Raw genomic sequence first — 16,870 nt, 5'->3', positions numbered from 1 at the left:
GGGCCGCGGGACGGGAGGGGTGACCGGGGCCGGAGGGGACAGTGCTTCCAGGTTTGGGAAAGAGGCGGGGAGCTGAAGCGATGAGGTAATTTTAGCGGTGACCGGTAGGTCCTCGCGCGCCTTCCCGGGTCCCTGCATCTAGTTGGAGGGGACAGAGCGCCAGCGGGGTGCAACTCAGGAACCCTGGAGGACTCTCCGAGGGCTGTCGAGCTGCAAGTCGGAGACCATGAAATACCCCAAGTGGGAGAGGAGGTGGGCCAATTCTGATCCCGACGTTCCCTTCGTCCTGGGCGCGCCGACAAGCGTCTAAGAGGGCTGACTCCGATCTTCACGCATGTTAACCCTCAAACAGGTTTAGCCTCAGCGTTCCGGAAGCCAGCCCACCGAGCCGCGGGGATTGCCTTGGCGTGCAACTCAGGAAAGTTTTAAGGGTCCCCCTGTCTACACGTGCACCCTCACCTTTCCTGCCTACGAAAGCTGTTGACCTCCCTGCTCTCCCTTCTCTTTCTGCAGGTCCGGAAATCTGCTCTGGGTATGGAACTACCCAGCTTTACCCTGGGTAGACGATCCGCGCACTCCTCTCGCCGCTAATTCGGGATCATTAATTTCATCGGAAATGAGGCAACCAGTGTTAAGAGATAGAGAAAGCAAACCGAGCATCAGATGGCAGTTCTCGTGAATCCTCGCCGGAGAACTTCCTCTGGACTCAAATTTAAGTGCGGTTCTCAACTCCTCGCCACCCCGTCCCTCCATGGGTACCACCGCCAGGCGTTAGCTGGAAGGGAAGGACTCTTCTTTGAAGGGGTGGTACCTGGCCAACAGGTGTGGCACCTGGAGGAAGAGAAGGCACAGCCATGCTAAAGGGAGCTCAGTGCGGCGTTCTCCTGGCTGCAGATAATTCTGGAAGACCGGTAGGTGTCGGGGCAGCATTTGACCTCTTTCAGGTGCTTAGAACCAAGTGTCTAGAAATACGATCCTTACAACGTAAGTTTTTCTCTGGAAGCCTCCACTTGACTGGAAGCTGTATTTGAGAAACCTTTTGGCTGAATTTACTTATGACCTAACGGTTAGTCACCAACTGAAGCAGGATACAAAATCACCAAGAGAAATGTGTCAGCTTTTAAACAACTGTATTGTAGAGCCAAGGTGCTGCAGAAATAAAAATCAGCACCCTAGCTAGGAAGGTGTAGAGCCCTGGAAATCATTTTTTTTCTCACATTTTGAAATACCATGCACATATACATGGCTATTTTCAAAGAACTACTACTACTGTTTACTCGTTTCTACAACTTTTTTTTTTTCACTCAAAAATCAATGATGGTTACAGTTTAAGCCCCAGGTTGGTCTAAAGTGACATTGTTGGTCTCATTACAGCCTCTAGTGGACAATTAAAATCAGTTTCCTGAAAAGGCTCTGCCTGACAAGCATTATCAAGGTGAAGGTTAATATCTCAGAACGTAACCGGGTAGTAATGTATCTTTCCCCCCTTGGCAGTGCCGGTTTCTGAAAGGAGCAGAAGCTGCTAGCTCTGCACGAAAAAGACGTATGCTTTTTGAGGCAGGTATTATTATTACTGGCCTGTGAATAAACAGAGAACTTCTGCTCTTCATTTCAGTTTCAGACAGCTTTCATAAAAAAATTAATTCATCTAAAATATTTTTATAACAGAAAATATTGGTTGCCAAGTTTTTGGCTTAACTGAGATGTTTTCATTCCAACTCCTAATCTGCAGACTGTCCCATCCACCTCCACTCTATTTTTAGACATCTTACATTTAGAGAATTTGGGGTTAAAAAAAAGAGCAATATTTTCATTATTACATATTTTAACAACCTTCAACACATTAAAACACATAACTCAGATTCGAGTGAGTCAGTTAATTTAAATGTTCCCTCAAGGAAGCTAAATACATTTATTACCCAAACAGTAAGAACAATTAAGAACTGTGTCATTTACTTACTTAGCCATTAAGGTTAAAGCCAGAAACTGCCATTAAAATTTGTAACCATTTCTTCCTGCAAGGTCCAACATAAACATAATACTTATGATACAGTTTCACTACCTTTAGTACTGAAATGTTGTAGTTTCAGGTGGCAAAACTTTAAATGTACAGTCACAAATAAAACTGGCCCTGATTCTTTAAAAACAATACTTTCTCATGCCAAAAAAAAAAAAAACTCAATGGAAGAAGAGCAGGGTTTTCAAGAAGCCAGTAAGCAAAGATGTAGTACTATGCTCCTAGTCATAAACCTGATACTATATTCAGGCAAGTGTAAGTCGAACTTTGAAATTAAAAGAAATTGAGAAATCAGGCTGGCTGAGCCATCCTCCTAATCTGGGTTCTGCATTGCTTAAATACTCTTATATCTATTTCACTGTTTTGGTAATGTCTACTTTTGAAGGTTTAAAATGGCCTATCAAGTATATTTTATATCATACAATTACATATCACATCTTGCTTCTAAAAGCATAGTCTTCAAAAGCAGCACCAGCAGCACCTGGAAGCTTTTTAGACATTCAGAATGAGAGTTCCACCCCAGACCTATGGAATCCCAATGTGTGTTTCAACCAGCTCCCTTCTCCCCGCCCACCCCCCACCCCACAGTGATTCCTGAGTGCATTATAGTAGGAAGAACACTGTCTATACTACAGGGCTCTGTCTAGATGAATTTGGCCACAGATGCAGAACTTAATTCTATTTATTCTTTTTTATTCCCTTTCCCTTTTATTAATCTGCACTTTTATAATGAAAAATTATTACATTTTATGCTTTGGTCAAATAGTACTGCATTTCACAAGGGCCCTGATTTATGCACAAATCTGCATCATCATTGCCAAGAGAACACTCTGTAAGGAATATACCAGGGTCTTGAACATGAAACTTTTCTTCACGGCAGCAGAGGGAGCACAAGAGTACTAACAATGCAAGTGACGGGCCCTCCACATTGTAAGGGCTTTTTAAATGTAGTATATGTCTTCATTGGAAGTAGCCTCTTACATAGTTCAAAGCAAAACAAAGACAAGCAAACACAAACGGCTCAGCAGCTTGTAACAACTACATGATTGAATGGATTGGAAGTTAAATAGAATATAGGTATAATTATTTAGAGTTTTAGGCTTGAATTCTTAAAAGAAAGTGGACCTCAGTAGTCATACTTGAAAAAGATGCCTTAGCTTTTCTGCAATGAAAAATAAAGATACACAACACAGAGTAAGGCAAGTGAGAGTCACTTCTGTTTATCTAAAAACCTCGGGGTCACTCAGTTAACCCAATACTACATCAGATAAGTTCACTTCATTTGGAGTCAAATATGTTGGTTAAAAGTATAGGTACTTCTCACCATGTTTACTTTCACAGTAATTTTAGGGGTTTATCTTTCATGTTTTCAGTGGAGAGAATTTACATTTCAATTGCACCTATGTAGCTTTTCATACTTTTTACAGCCCTTCCACACTGCATCTTCAAATGCTCCCGGGAGGTGGATAAGACAGGATGTTTTGGAACTGGCTCGTGCCTGCATAGCATTGGGTCATTCAATAATAACAATAATCCATTGAGTTGTTCAGAAATGAGGGAAATCATAGAGGTTAAAGATCCAGCGGCATGTTCTTTACAGTTTCAAAGATTTTTCAAAGTTATTAGATAGTATTTAATAAGTGAATATTTAAATGAGACTTACGAACAGAGACAGTCTTCATTCTTGAGCTATGTTTTTTATGTGTTTATCACTTATTTACCACCAGCCGTTCATTGTGCATTTACAATAACTAGACCCTGAGAATATAAAGATGAGTAAGACATTTCCATCTGCAGTGAGTTCACAGCAAAACAAATCTTATCTTTTGAAAAATGTCTGTTTTTACCATGATGAAACGTAAAGATTCATAGTTGATTGATCCAGTACCTCTCAGAATCAGTATATTGATCAGACTTCCAAATATGAGAGTCAAATACTAGGATCATTAAAAATTTGGGTGGTGGGAGGGCAACTGTGTAAATCAGCAGCAAAATATATTTATAAAGCTAATATTAATACTGCAAATTTGTAAAACAAACAAAATGTAAAGTTACAACATCTGTTTTGTCTGAATGCCTTGTCTATCCAAAAAAAAACAACACGTGAGTGAATTTAAATGATAAACATTTAATTATTTATATCTTCTTAAAAAGAATTTCCTCCTATGCTAAAGAAAGATTTGCCAAATTTTGGCCTGGAGCAATTAGTTATAGCTGTGTAATAAATACCCCAAAGTTGAATTTTTAATGGATACACTGACAGACCTTTAACCATGGTATTATAAGGAGGGTGTTAGCCCACATACGTCATTTAAAAATCTGAGCAAATCATAGTGTGCCTGCAAAACCAATATACTTTCCTTAGATTGTACTTCCAAATAAAGCTGGAGAGACCAGAAAAGCAAAATAAACTAAAAACAGAAGTGAAAACCACTCACACAATAGACTCTGAGGTCAGCTCGCCACACCCAAACTGAAGTCACTGGGCTCTGTTTGAGGCACAGAGACTCTTAAAGGACATGCTTCTGAATCAGCTTTCTTGACCCTCCACCAAACTGTAGCAGCCCAGGCTTCTGGGTAATGAAAGTGACATCACCAGTAGTCAAGAGTAAAATTAAAATCATTGTATTTAAACATCTGCCAACAGTTGACTTAAGAGTACACACATTAGGCAATTTTAAATAAGATTCTGTCTACAATTAAAAACAAGTGCTTTAGTATAGGTCTGTACTGTCCAATATGGCTATTAAGCACTTGAGATGGGTTGTAATTGTAAAATATACCTTAGATTCTAAAGGCTTAGAACATACACACACATACATACATATGCACATATACGTATATTAAATATTAAAATGAAAATATTCTGCATATATTAGGTTAAATAAAAATCTTGTTAAAATTAATTTACCTGTTTCTTTTTACTTTTTAATGTGGCTACTATAAAATTTAAAATGACATGTGTCCATTACATTTCTAGTGGACAGCTCTGGTATTAACAATGGGGCTGGGAAGGTGAAGGAATTAGTTCTAAGAACCCATAATTGGAGACCTTAGGCATGGCTCTTTGCAGTAGTGTAGTAGTAACTTAATTACTTTTCTGCCTTCCTGAGGTTTCCCCCTTGCAGTATAGAACATGGACCTTACCCCCTGTTAAAATGATCTCTGAGAGTAAGCTACTGGTGAAGGCATAATCTCCTTGGTAGACGTGATGTGGGCCTGGAAAACGAACATCTGTTAGGCTTATCTGTTAGACTAAAAATTCGTTAGATTCAGTCTCTCGAGGTGGGGTGGGGGAATCCTCAAATACTTTGCCACCCTGGAAAGCTAATGGAAAATTTGCTCTCTGTTTTAGAAAGCACAAGCCTTCTGAAGTTACAGCTGGTTACAGGCTGAATGGTTGGGGGTGATACCTTTTAATGACAGATGGCTTTGGGTATGGATAATGAAAAGTATACTATTGCTCCTTGACTAGAAAACAAATCAAAGCCATCAAAAGGAAATCTGTTTTCTTGTTAAACAGTTTCTAGTATATTTAGTATAATAGGACACATCAAAAGGAAATGAGATGATTTTTAACCGTTATTTATTTTGCAAGCAAGACCTAGACACATTTTCACTAATGTAACTATGTCCGACATTGAACGTAATGCAATGACCTATGAAATAACAAGAGTTTATGGTCTTAATCATCTATAGAACATAGTTCTTCTTACATGTAAAGAAAATGAACAACATTTTAAGGCTTGGAATGAGTGAGTTGAACTTTGCTTGGTATTGGCCAGAAGCATTTGGAAATCTATTAAAAGCATTTCATTAACAACTTGGCATTTTGTTTCCTCAAAAGAAATACATTTTCCAAATGAAAATCAGAGCCCAAAGCCACCACTGTTTACACTTAAGATAGTGGCAGTTGATGGGTTGTGAGGATAAAGCTTAGGGTGCCTTCAAACTGAGATCAGGGGCAACAACAGGCTAAAAACCCCATCAAATCGTTATTCTAACTTCATGACATTAAAATACATAGCATAAGCTCTCACAGTTACTTTATTTTTCTTGAGTCAATATCGGCCAGGAAAAGCTGATCCAAATGAGGGTCAGGGTTTAAGACAACTGTTTTATGAGGAATTTACCAAGTTTACCCCGAAGAGGAAGAGTCAGAGAAAAATGCACTGGCAAACTTCGCTTTCTGACATAAACAACTAGAGGAGACTGCCCGTGTCAGGATTTCAGCAGAGGGGTTGTCAGGCAGTCCGGTATTTGCAGAACCCCTGTCCGTCAGGCCTCTCCGAAGTAGAACTGCTGGGCGACTTTGGGGGGCTCTCAAGACTGATGACTGCAGATCCGGATTTGCTTCGTGCCGTGGCACAGACATGAAGTGATAGCTCCTGTCACAGATGCTTTCTGACAGAGCAGAATAATAGCACTCAGACTTCCACAGTAAATTACAAACAATCCCTTCTTAAGTACAAAATGAATGTACAGAATGGAAGACCCTGTCAGCTAGAATGTGAGTAAATCAAGTAGGAGAAGACAAATTGTTCACTCATACCACTACAGCCAGATTCTTATGCTGCTAACCGTACTGTCCTGGGAGAGCTTTTCTTCTTTGTCAGATAAAAAGAGAGATTAAACCTCCATTGTAATTCTAATCAATATGCCAGGGATCATCGGATGCATCTCCTCTGAAAGCCAATCAAGTTACAAGGTGATGCCTTCCAACCCCTCCCCCATCTCTGGTTTAAAAGTTGTAGCTGAAATACCAATAGTAAGAACATGTGACCCCAGCACTCCCAGCGGGAGCTTTTCTGCAGTCAATTTCATAATGACTTTGCTCCGCCTCTCTGCTCAACACTTCCTTCCCCCTCATTCTCCTCTTTCCCCCACCCCCAGCAATGAATCATCCTGCACTTAAAGAGACTTAGATGACCCAGTGTGAACCTTACAGGCATCCTGTACATTCTTATGCCAAAAAAGGGAGTTGCTCTGTGACAGAAACCTAGGCAGATCCCGATGCAGATCTCAGAAGTGGGGAGCTTGGGTGCTTATCTAGGAAGATCAGTGAGGAGTTAATTTTCCTAGATCCTGGTGGGGATTCAGAATTGCCTATCGCAGTTCACGATCAGGTTTTTAAGAACCCAGTTCAGCTCTTTGTGCAGAAAGGAATATATCAGAGACAAAAATGTTGGCAGATCTCCTTTATGCAATCAGGGCAGAGGAATTTATACCACATCAGCCTTTTGATTTCTTCAGATCTGGCTGAGGGTGGGGTTTCCATATTTGTGCTTTGGCAAATGTGTCCAAGAATGAACTCTGCCTTAGAGATGCTCCGAATGTTCTTCCAGGTTACTGTGTGCTGATTTGTGCATTTAATATTAAAACCAGAAACATTCTTGCCCCTTCATTTCTTTAATACCGTTTCTGAGTAATACAGATTAAGTAGACAATCTGGGCCTCGCCCCACTTAAGGCAGTAAAGAGTGGATCACCTAGATAACATTGTGCTTTTACATATACTTTCTCTCTACCTGGGAAGCCCTTCTTTGCATGGCGATCTTCCCCCACCCTCCAGGATCCAGCTCAAGCACCAGCACTTCTGCAAGTCTTCCCTGATTATCACAAGACTTTGCAGCTCTGCCCAATGTGTGAGTCAGAGAAGTGCTATTTTCTTATTCTTTTTATTTATACAATATATATTTTCTTAACTCTGACAGAAAAAAATCAGGGCCATAAGCACAGATGGAGATTATCCTAAGTGAGAGCGTCTCTTATCTAATATTTCCTGTACTCCCAAACCCATCTGACCTCCACTTACGATTTCATATGTAACTGTTTTCCTTTTATTGCTCCATTTCTGTGGTTCCCCCCACTGGTCATTTCTCCACGTGAGTTCCTGTTGCCCTCTGTCATAGGTTGAATTGTGCTCCCCGAAAGATATATTGAAGTCCTAGGCCCCAGGAAAGTGAGTGTGACTTTATTTGGAAATAGGGTCTTTGCAGATGTAATTAGTTAAGATGAGGCCTTACCGGATTAGGGTGGACCCTGAGTCCAATATGACTGCTGCCCTCCTAAGAAGAGGAGACACAGAAACACAGAGGAGACACAGGGCGGGGAAGAAGGGTACAGGAAGACAGAGGCAGAGCTTGGTGTTATGCTGCCACCAGCCAAGGAAAGCCAAGAATGGCCAGCAACCACCAGGAGCTAGAAGAGGCAAGGAAGGATTCTTCCCTAGAGCCTCAGAGGGAGCAAAGCCTTGCTGACACCTTGATTTTGGACCTCTAGCCTCCAGAACTGTGAGAGAATATATTTCTCTTGTTTTTGTTTTGTGTTGTTTTGTCATTTGTTTTATTTATTTTTGGCTGCATTGGGTCTTCGTTGTTGAATGCAGGCTTTCTCTAGTTGCAGCAAGTGGGGGCTACTCTTCCTTGCAGTATGTGGGCTTCTCACTGCAGTGGCTTCTCTTGTTGCGGAGCACGGGCTCAGTAGTTGTGGCTCGTGGGCCCTAGAGCACAGGCTTCAGTAGTTGCGGCACACGGGCTTAGCTGTTCCGCGGCATGTGGGATCTTCCCAGACCAGGGCTCAAACCCGTGTCTCCTGCATTGGCAGGCGGATTCTTAACCACTGCGGCACCAGGGAAGCCCTGTTTCTCTTGTTTTAAGCCACCCAGTTTGGGCTTATTTGTTACAGCAGCCCCAGGAAACTCATACACCCTTTTTATGAGAGCCGTGGTGACAGCTCTGTTGCATTCTTCTTTCTTCTCTTTATTTACATATGTGGCCCACTCTCCTCTATAGATACACGTAGGTAATCAGTTCTGGACGCATGTTTGGTCTTTTAGCCATGACAGTACCAATATACAAAAGTTTCAGTGGAATAGGAAAGTTGTCAAGAGACTTCTAGAAGCACCTCCCCATCCTCCCAGAAACATCTGGCCTCTAGCCCAGAGAGAGGCTCAGACGTTGCTGCAGGTCTGAGAGAGGGTGGTGTCCTCCCAGACTGGGCCTCAGCTCAAAGGTCTTCCCAGGGCTCATTGGCTCCTTCTACTGGTGCCAGGATGCACCTGCAGCTCTCCCCTTCAGAAGTGGCATTTCAATGTGTGGAGTGGGGTGAGGAAGAGACTAAAAAAGCCAAATCAATTGTTTGGCACGGAGGAGGAAATACAACCCAAAAAACTGCTGCCTTTTTTTTTAAACTGTTCATTCGAGTCTTATAAAAGTGCTTGTGAATACCTCAGTCTTTCTGACTCTCATCTTCCAAAAGCACAACTGGAAGCTCACCGGTTTCATGAGGTTTTCCCCAGCAGGTGGAGGGAGGCCTTACACTTGAGCCCAGAATCCCGAGGTGTCTCTTCTCTAACAGTCACCAAGAGACGGACCATACAGTTCTTGCACACACGTCTCAGTAAATGGCAGCTCCATCCTTCCAACTGCTCAGGCCAAAAAGCATCTTGATTCCTCTGTCTTTCACACCCCACATCCAATCTGCCCCAAAATCCAGTTGGCTGTCCCTTCTGTATCCAGAATCTGACCATTTCTCACCATTTGGGCTGCTACCACCGGAGATGAACCACCACCACCCTCCATCAGGATGATTGCACTGACCTAAATCATCCCTCTGCTTCCACCATGTTCAGCTCAGGCCATAGTTGAGCATCTGCATGAGGTGATGCCACAGCTCTGCTCCAAAGCATCTGATGTCTCTCTTCTACTTGGAGTCAAAATCAAAATCCTCCCATGGCCTCCAAGGCCCCACACAATCAGGGTGCCCTCTGTCTTCCAGATCCCATGTCCTCTCTCCCCTCCCTCCTATAGCTCCAGCCCCAAACAAGCCAGGTGCTCCCCTGCATCAGGGCCTTTCTACTTGCTGATCCCTCACTTGGAATGCTTCTCCCTGAATATCCACATGGCTCACTCCCTCGCCTTCTTCAGTCTTTTTTTCTTAAAAAAAAAAAAAGCAAACAAAAAACCTCCCAGGGGCTTCCCTGGTGGCGCAGTGGTTGAGAGTCCGCCTGCCGATGCAGGGGACACGGGTTCGTGCCCGGGTCCGGGAGGATCCCACGTGCTGTGGAGCGGCTGGGCCCGTGAGCCACGGCTGCTGGGCCTGTGCGTCCGGAGCCTGTGCTCCGCGACGGGAGAGGCCGCGGCGGTGAGAGGCCCATGTACCGCATCTGACCACCCTACTTAAAATTGTACCCCCTGACTTTCCTGATCCACCTTGCTCTGCTCTATTATTTCATCAGTATAGTACCTTAGAACATTCAGAGTCATTTCCTTTAGTTTGTTTACTGTCAGGAGAGCAGAGGTTGTGTCTGTCTTATGCGCTGATAAACCTCAAACATCTAGAAGAGTCCTTGGCACATGACAGACACCCACTAAAGATTCATCAACCATTAAATGAATGAATGAATCAGTAATATTTTTCAGGACCTACTATGTGCAAAGCCTTAAGCTCCAACACAACAATTCCCTCATTAGAAGCTAATCCAAAACCAATGCATCTTGTCCACACTATGGTATATGTTCTGTTTACTTGATCTTTGACTTAATTATATCTGGTATACCTATTAAGACTGAGTTGGAATGAGCTGAATTTCACATTCAGACTCAGATTTGTGAAGAACTTTTAAGAAACAAAATTTGAAACCAGAATTGAAAATCATGTACAAACATAACAGCAAGTTTTGAGAACAAACAGAAAGTAGCACTGCTACAGCTTCCAATAATCATAATTTTTAAAAGCTACCATTTATCAAGCTCCTATTCTATGCCAGGCAACATGGTAAGGGTTTTGCACATGTCGTTTCATCTAAATCCCCATCACAGTCCAGTGAGGTGAAGATCATGCTTCCCATTTCTTAGATGATCAAACTGAGGCTTGGAGTTTAAAGGACCTGCCCAAGGTCCAAGGTCACCCAGCACTGGTTTCAAGGTGAAGTTATCCACCTACGTAGCCTGAGAATTTTTAACAAGTCATTACCTGAATGAAATAGGCCAGGTGGAGTCATAACGCTGCATTGCAATATTTTGGCTAAAGCAACATTTTTAATACTAATCTCTATTAGATTTTATTTTTGAGTGAATAATACATGTATCTCAGAAATGAAAGCTAGTGATTCTTATTGAGGATTGAATATTCCTACATAAACCAAGTGGCTTCAGAGCAACCTAACTGGTTACCCAACTAACGAAACTATACTCCAGCTTATGATTTTTTATCCACACTGCTACATGGCTGGAATGACTCTCACTTGAAGTCCATGGTCACATTCCAAGGACCTTTCCTATTAGAAATTTTGACTCAAATCTGGCACAGCCCACTATAGTAAGGTCAAAATAGATTGTAAAGGGCCCACACGAATTCCCACGCCTAACTGAAGGACTTAATTTCCTTTCAGTTGACCTGTGTTTGACTTCTCTTGTTCTACCCTTGAACTTCCCAGAGGCCACTGTGACCAGAACTCAGGTGTAGGATCTGAAAGTAACCTGGCCACACAAAAATGTATAAAACACTACCACCTCTTCACAGACTCACTCCACTTTATATTTGAGGGGAACGATCCTGGAAGCGGAAATACTTCGAGAGTTCAACAGTCTGGGAAATTTAAAGGAGGGGGAAAAAAGCCCTGCATTTCCAAAGATCTGAAGACAGAACTCTGCTCTCTGAGGACAGCAGGAAGTAAGAAGACCCGATTCGTGGCTTCAGGAGAGGAAAAGAAAAGAGCCCCACAAGGAAACTACCAACAGATGGTAAATACATTTTTAATTCTTCTGTCATACTGTGTGGACTTGTACACATTTGTCCTGCTGTGTTAGGCTCCCAAAATAGCTAGCCATGGAATTGCAGAACAGTTCGGCTGCAATTTGAGATTTAGGAAACCGTGCTGGCTGACAAAACAGGAAGGGCTCATAGTAGGATGGAGTGGATTTGCTCCCAGTTTGCAGCTCCTCCATGTGGCATTCACTGTAGTTCTTAGTGCAGGAAGATTCTCTCACATGTCAGGTCTCATTGATGATGTCTTAAAACGTACTATTTCAAATTGTCCTCCGAGCTCTAGTTACAAGTATTAAACATTGACATGATCTACGTGGTAACTCTCAAAGGTTAAAAGGAATATGATCCATTTATTTATGGATTCCAAATTTTCCAGGGAGCATCACAAACATATATGGCAGCCTGGAGCTCTATACTTAGCCATTCTCATACTTTTCATTTTGGCATAATGTTTCCATAGAATATCATGGGAATTCCAATGCCAGAAAAAGGACCAAATATGATAATGGATTGCTCTAAGAGGAACCTAAGGAGATAGGATGCTAAAGCATATTCAGTTGACTCCGCATCTAAGACGTGACCTGAGATGGGTACCAGGAAATGAGTTAGGTTCCCAGTCCCAACACCGTCTCCCAGTGCATCAGCAAGAAAGAAAAAGTGTTGATGAACCCAAGTGGATGTGGAATAATGGGGAGAGGGTGGTCTGTTACTTAACTGTGGTCTAGAAATATCACTTACACAACTACTAGACCTGGAAGGATACTTACAGAATCTAGTTCTTTTTTTTTTTTTTTTTTTTTTTTTTCATTTTATAGACAGGAATCTCCGCCAAAGAGTTGCAGGAAATTGGCAGAGATTATACAACTGGTTGATGGCAGATTCAGTACTGGAACCCAAGACATCTATTTCTCAGTTCAATGTTTGTTCTGCTTTAGCACCCACAGAAGGTGGACATTTCTGTGATAAGCAAGATCTAATTCTAGAAGACCTTTCTCATAGTAATCTTCACTCTTGGGTTTTTATAAAGCAAGATGATGGAATCTCTGGTCTATGAATGTTTGGGAAACTGGTAGATATTCTTTATAGCTAAGGTTTCAGGCTTACATATATTTGTTAATTTCTGTTCTAAACCCCTGTGGATTGTGTCTAGATTATATAGCTATCACACAATCTGGCACAGCTGGGATCCTCCTGTCATGAAATAGCAGGGAAGATTGGTACATAGGGATTGAAAAGCATTGGCAAAAGAGAACAGGGAGTTTATGCAATAACTTCCTACCCTGAGCCTTTCTGGTCGAAGAATTTCTCCTAGCCTCGATTCAAGAGAAGGGTGGGTGGGAACGAAAGGGGATTTTTATCTTCTTAGTGAAAGAAAGGATACAAAAACACTTAAGAACTGCTCAGTTTGATAAAATCTTGATTTTGCTTAGTTTAAGTTTCTACAAGACTGATTATATTCTTGTTCAAATGACCTATATGTTCATAGATAATTTTTCTAGTGGGTACATATGTTTACTAATAAAAACTATTCTCAATCAGCTATTTAAGAAATGTTTTTTTTTCTTTTTTTTTTTTTTTTTTTTTTTTTTTTAAGAAAGCTAATCGGTACGCTTCATAGCTACTTTAGCAATAAGGTCTCCTAAATCTGGCAGTTCTGTTCAGCATTTTGATTTGTTGTTTTCTGCTTGTGATTTCATCAATGTTCTTTTCTATTTTTTGTGGTGGGGAAATGTTTACCTGTTGTGTTTAAACATGGCATTCTTTGCTTTGAGAATCAATTTGACCATTCTGACGCCTCTGGCTCCTTTGACTCCTCTGACCATTCTGACGCCTCTGGCTGGCTAATTTTACTATCTCCGTTGTCTAGTTACAGATTCGTGGGTGGGGGAGGGTAGAATAAAGTGAATTCTTCAGAGGAGAGCAGTAATGAAGGCGCACTTTAGGTTTATCTCATCCCTGTGATCCAAACTTGATTATCTAGCTAATATCACTAGGGACATTTGCGGCTTTAATAATTACATCTCAAGGCCTAAAGAAAAAAAAAAAAAGAAGAAAACTTACATTTACTACACATTCACATGCAGCCTTTCAGAGAGCTACCATCTGAAAGCCTGTTTGGCTGCTTTAAGAAAATAGATTGATATCAAGATTCTGCTTTAAGAGTTCAAGCTCAGTTGACGCTTTTTTCTTTAAAAAAAAAAAAAAAAAGCTAGATTTCAACAACTGTTTTGTGTAGAAGGGTTTAGCATTGCTTATCTGAGAGAGTAAAAAATCTAAGCTATTGATTTTACCTTTCCTTTTGGAGGACAGTTTTAGGATTTTTTTTTTTCCCCTAGAAAGTTTTGAGGCTATGATTCATGTTAAAAGTGCCCTGTTCCATTATATACCAACACTGCTTTGAAGCTGTCTCTGCTTCTAGGTCAAGGGCTCTCCCTGTGGCCAGATGCCAGTTTTATCCTTGGACTCTCATGATCCTCAGAAATAAATCAGCTTTCCAGTAAAATCCTGTGACAGCTGTTTTACATAAAAGTACGCAGCCTGGGGATGTGATACTGTTTTGTGTTTTAGATGGAGACGAAGGCAAAGAAAACATCCATTATCGATGAGAGACAATTCCAAGTGGAACCATTATTACAGAAATCAGAGGGCAGCTGGGTCGGGGGCGGGGCGGAGGTACCACATTCATTCTCCCTGCAGCATCTCTAACCCAAAAGCTTATTATTTGCGCAGAAATAAAAATACAAATGACTGTAAAGTGTTCTAATCCACATGTGGCATGGGTCAGTACAGTCCATGAGTTGAAAAAGTGTTGAGTAGGTCAGCTGTCTTAGGTCAATATTTCTTCCTTGCAGCAAGAAAAGAAAAAAAATGAACGAATTACTGCTACGCATATCAACGCAGATGAATCTCACAATATTGGAAAATAAAGGAGGCTACACACAAAATAAGGTATGCTGTATCGTTCCATTTCTATAACTTTCAAAACCACACAAGAGTAATCTATCATGTTAGAACTAAACATATAGTTTACCTTTGATGAGGAGGGAAAGGATTGTGCCAGAAGGGGGCATGAAGATGGCTTCTAGGGTGCCAGAAAATTCTATTTCTTGACCTGGGTGGTGGATACAGAGGTGGGTTCTCTTTGTGATAATCCATTAAGCCATACATCTGTGATCTGTGCCTTTTTTCTGTAAGAATGATTTACTTCAATTTAAAAATTTAAAAATAATATCCCTATTGGGAAAGACAAATTTAAGAAATATTAGAAAAGCATTTTGCCTAATTAAACCAATGGATATTTATTACAGAGAAAAATAGAAAATTCAGATGAGTGAAAGAAAAAAATGCACAAAACTTCAGTGTAGGGCAATGGGGACACTCCTACACTGTTACAGGAAGTGTTCATTGCTACTGCAGTGTTTGGTTAACTCTCTGGCATTATCTATTAAAGATATGCATATCTGGTGACCCAGATTCCCACTCCTGGGAATTGGATATTCTATATCCAATAGAAATATGTGCATGTGAGCACCAAAAGAATAGCAACTCTATTCATGATAGCCCCAAACTGAAAACAAGCCAAACTGTCCATCAGCAGTACAGTGGATAAAGTGTGGTATATCTAACCTTGGAATACCATACAGCATTGAAAATGAATGAACCACAATACCCTTAGCACGGATGAAACTGAGAAACCTAACGTTAAAAGACCGAAAGCTAACGTTCAAAGATAGAGATGAAAAAATCATTATGTTCCCGTTTACTTAAAGTTCAAAAAACAGGAAGAGATAAATACATATAAGCATCAATATACACTTAGGTGGTAAAACTAAAGAAAAGAAAAGAAAGAGGTTATCATAAAAGTAAGGGCAGCAGGGAGAGAGTGGGCTGTCAGTGGGAAGGGGCGGATGGAGGGCCCCTGGGCCATATTCTGTTTATTGATCTGAGTAGTGGTTAAGCGAGGGTTCACTTAATAAAAATTTATTAAATTATACTTTTATATATCATGCATTTTCCCTAACGTGTGTCATATTTCACAATAAAAAGGGTATAAAATCGCATGAAATCCAGTTATTCAGAGACAGTTATCACTTTAACACCTGGATATGTATATTCCCAAACCTTCTTTAATGCAGTATATACATCTTATCCACATTGCTTTGTAGCCTTTAATTTTTTTTCTTTAATAATATAATCTCCCAGAAGAAACTCTTTGTGTTTTTTTTCAATTCCCATTTAATTTTAACTAAAAGTAAATATCATACAAGCTTTATGCCCCTCTGGAAGGCTAAAGCCATGGGGTGTCTTTCAGGAAATTAGGTGGCTTTAACCTAAGCTACGGCGATTCATAAACCAATCTGCAGGATTCTGCCATAGCTCAGGGGAGACTTTTCCTTCTCTGTTAACAATGCTGCTGCTTCAAAAGAGAAAAGCCTCTCTCCACCTCTTCAGTGCTATCTTTTCAAAAGGAAAGGCCAGGCAATGAGGGGAAAGGCTACTAGGGGAGTGGTCCGGAGGCTTGGTGGGAGGAGGGGGTCACCCTGAAATGTATTCTATTACTCACCATGCTGCGCCTGGCCTAGGAAACATTATAAAGTATTGAAATCGATCAAAAAATGATCTGGGCGCTTTTTTAAAAATCAGAAAGTAGTTCCCTTGCTTTTCTTGCCCTGGGGGCAGTAAAGTTTTCTTCCCTCTGCCTGGAACATGCTGCCCTTCCCCCTCGCCCTTATCAGCAAGCATCCTCCACTGTTCTTCTTTACCTTTTAAATCATCTGCATATTTCATCCTCTTCATCATGACATGGTTGAAGAAAACTTCTATGACCATCCAAGCCTGGGCGGTGACCCCACGAGAGCCCCATGGCACCCTGGACTTACCACATTACAGCACTGGTCACCTTATTTTGAAAGTGCCTATTTTCTTGTCCACAAATACTCTGCTAATCTGTAAGCTTCATGCATGCAAGGACAGTGTCTGTTTCACCATCATGACTCCAGTCTCTAGTACATATTGGCACCCAATAAATATAGTCATTGAACGGATGAAAAACAGTTGTGAAATGAGATGTGGCGTGGGGAGA

At 41.2% G+C, this 16,870-nt stretch overlaps 1 protein-coding gene across 1 annotated transcript in view; it reads right to left on the bottom strand.

Annotated features, from left to right (window-relative positions):
- Positions 1-9,599, bottom strand: part of LOC103071952 (uncharacterized) — a 39,779-nt gene extending 30,180 nt beyond the window's left edge. Inside the window, exons 1-2 of the mRNA XM_007461275.1 lie at positions 9,555-9,599; positions 8,043-8,084 (exon numbers count right to left, since the gene is read on the bottom strand). Of these exons, the coding sequence (XP_007461337.1) occupies positions 8,043-8,084; positions 9,555-9,599 (87 nt within the window). The remainder of the gene's footprint in view (positions 1-8,042; positions 8,085-9,554) is intronic.
- Between the last annotated feature and the right edge of the window lie 7,271 nt (positions 9,600-16,870).

This window comes from Lipotes vexillifer, unplaced genomic scaffold, assembly GCF_000442215.2.
Source record: "Lipotes vexillifer unplaced genomic scaffold, Lipotes_vexillifer_v1.1 scaffold863, whole genome shotgun sequence".
In the NCBI taxonomy this organism is placed as follows: Eukaryota; Metazoa; Chordata; class Mammalia; order Artiodactyla; family Lipotidae; genus Lipotes; species Lipotes vexillifer.
Note: the sequence above shows the minus strand (reverse complement) of the source record. Positions and strands in the feature narration are given on the sequence as shown.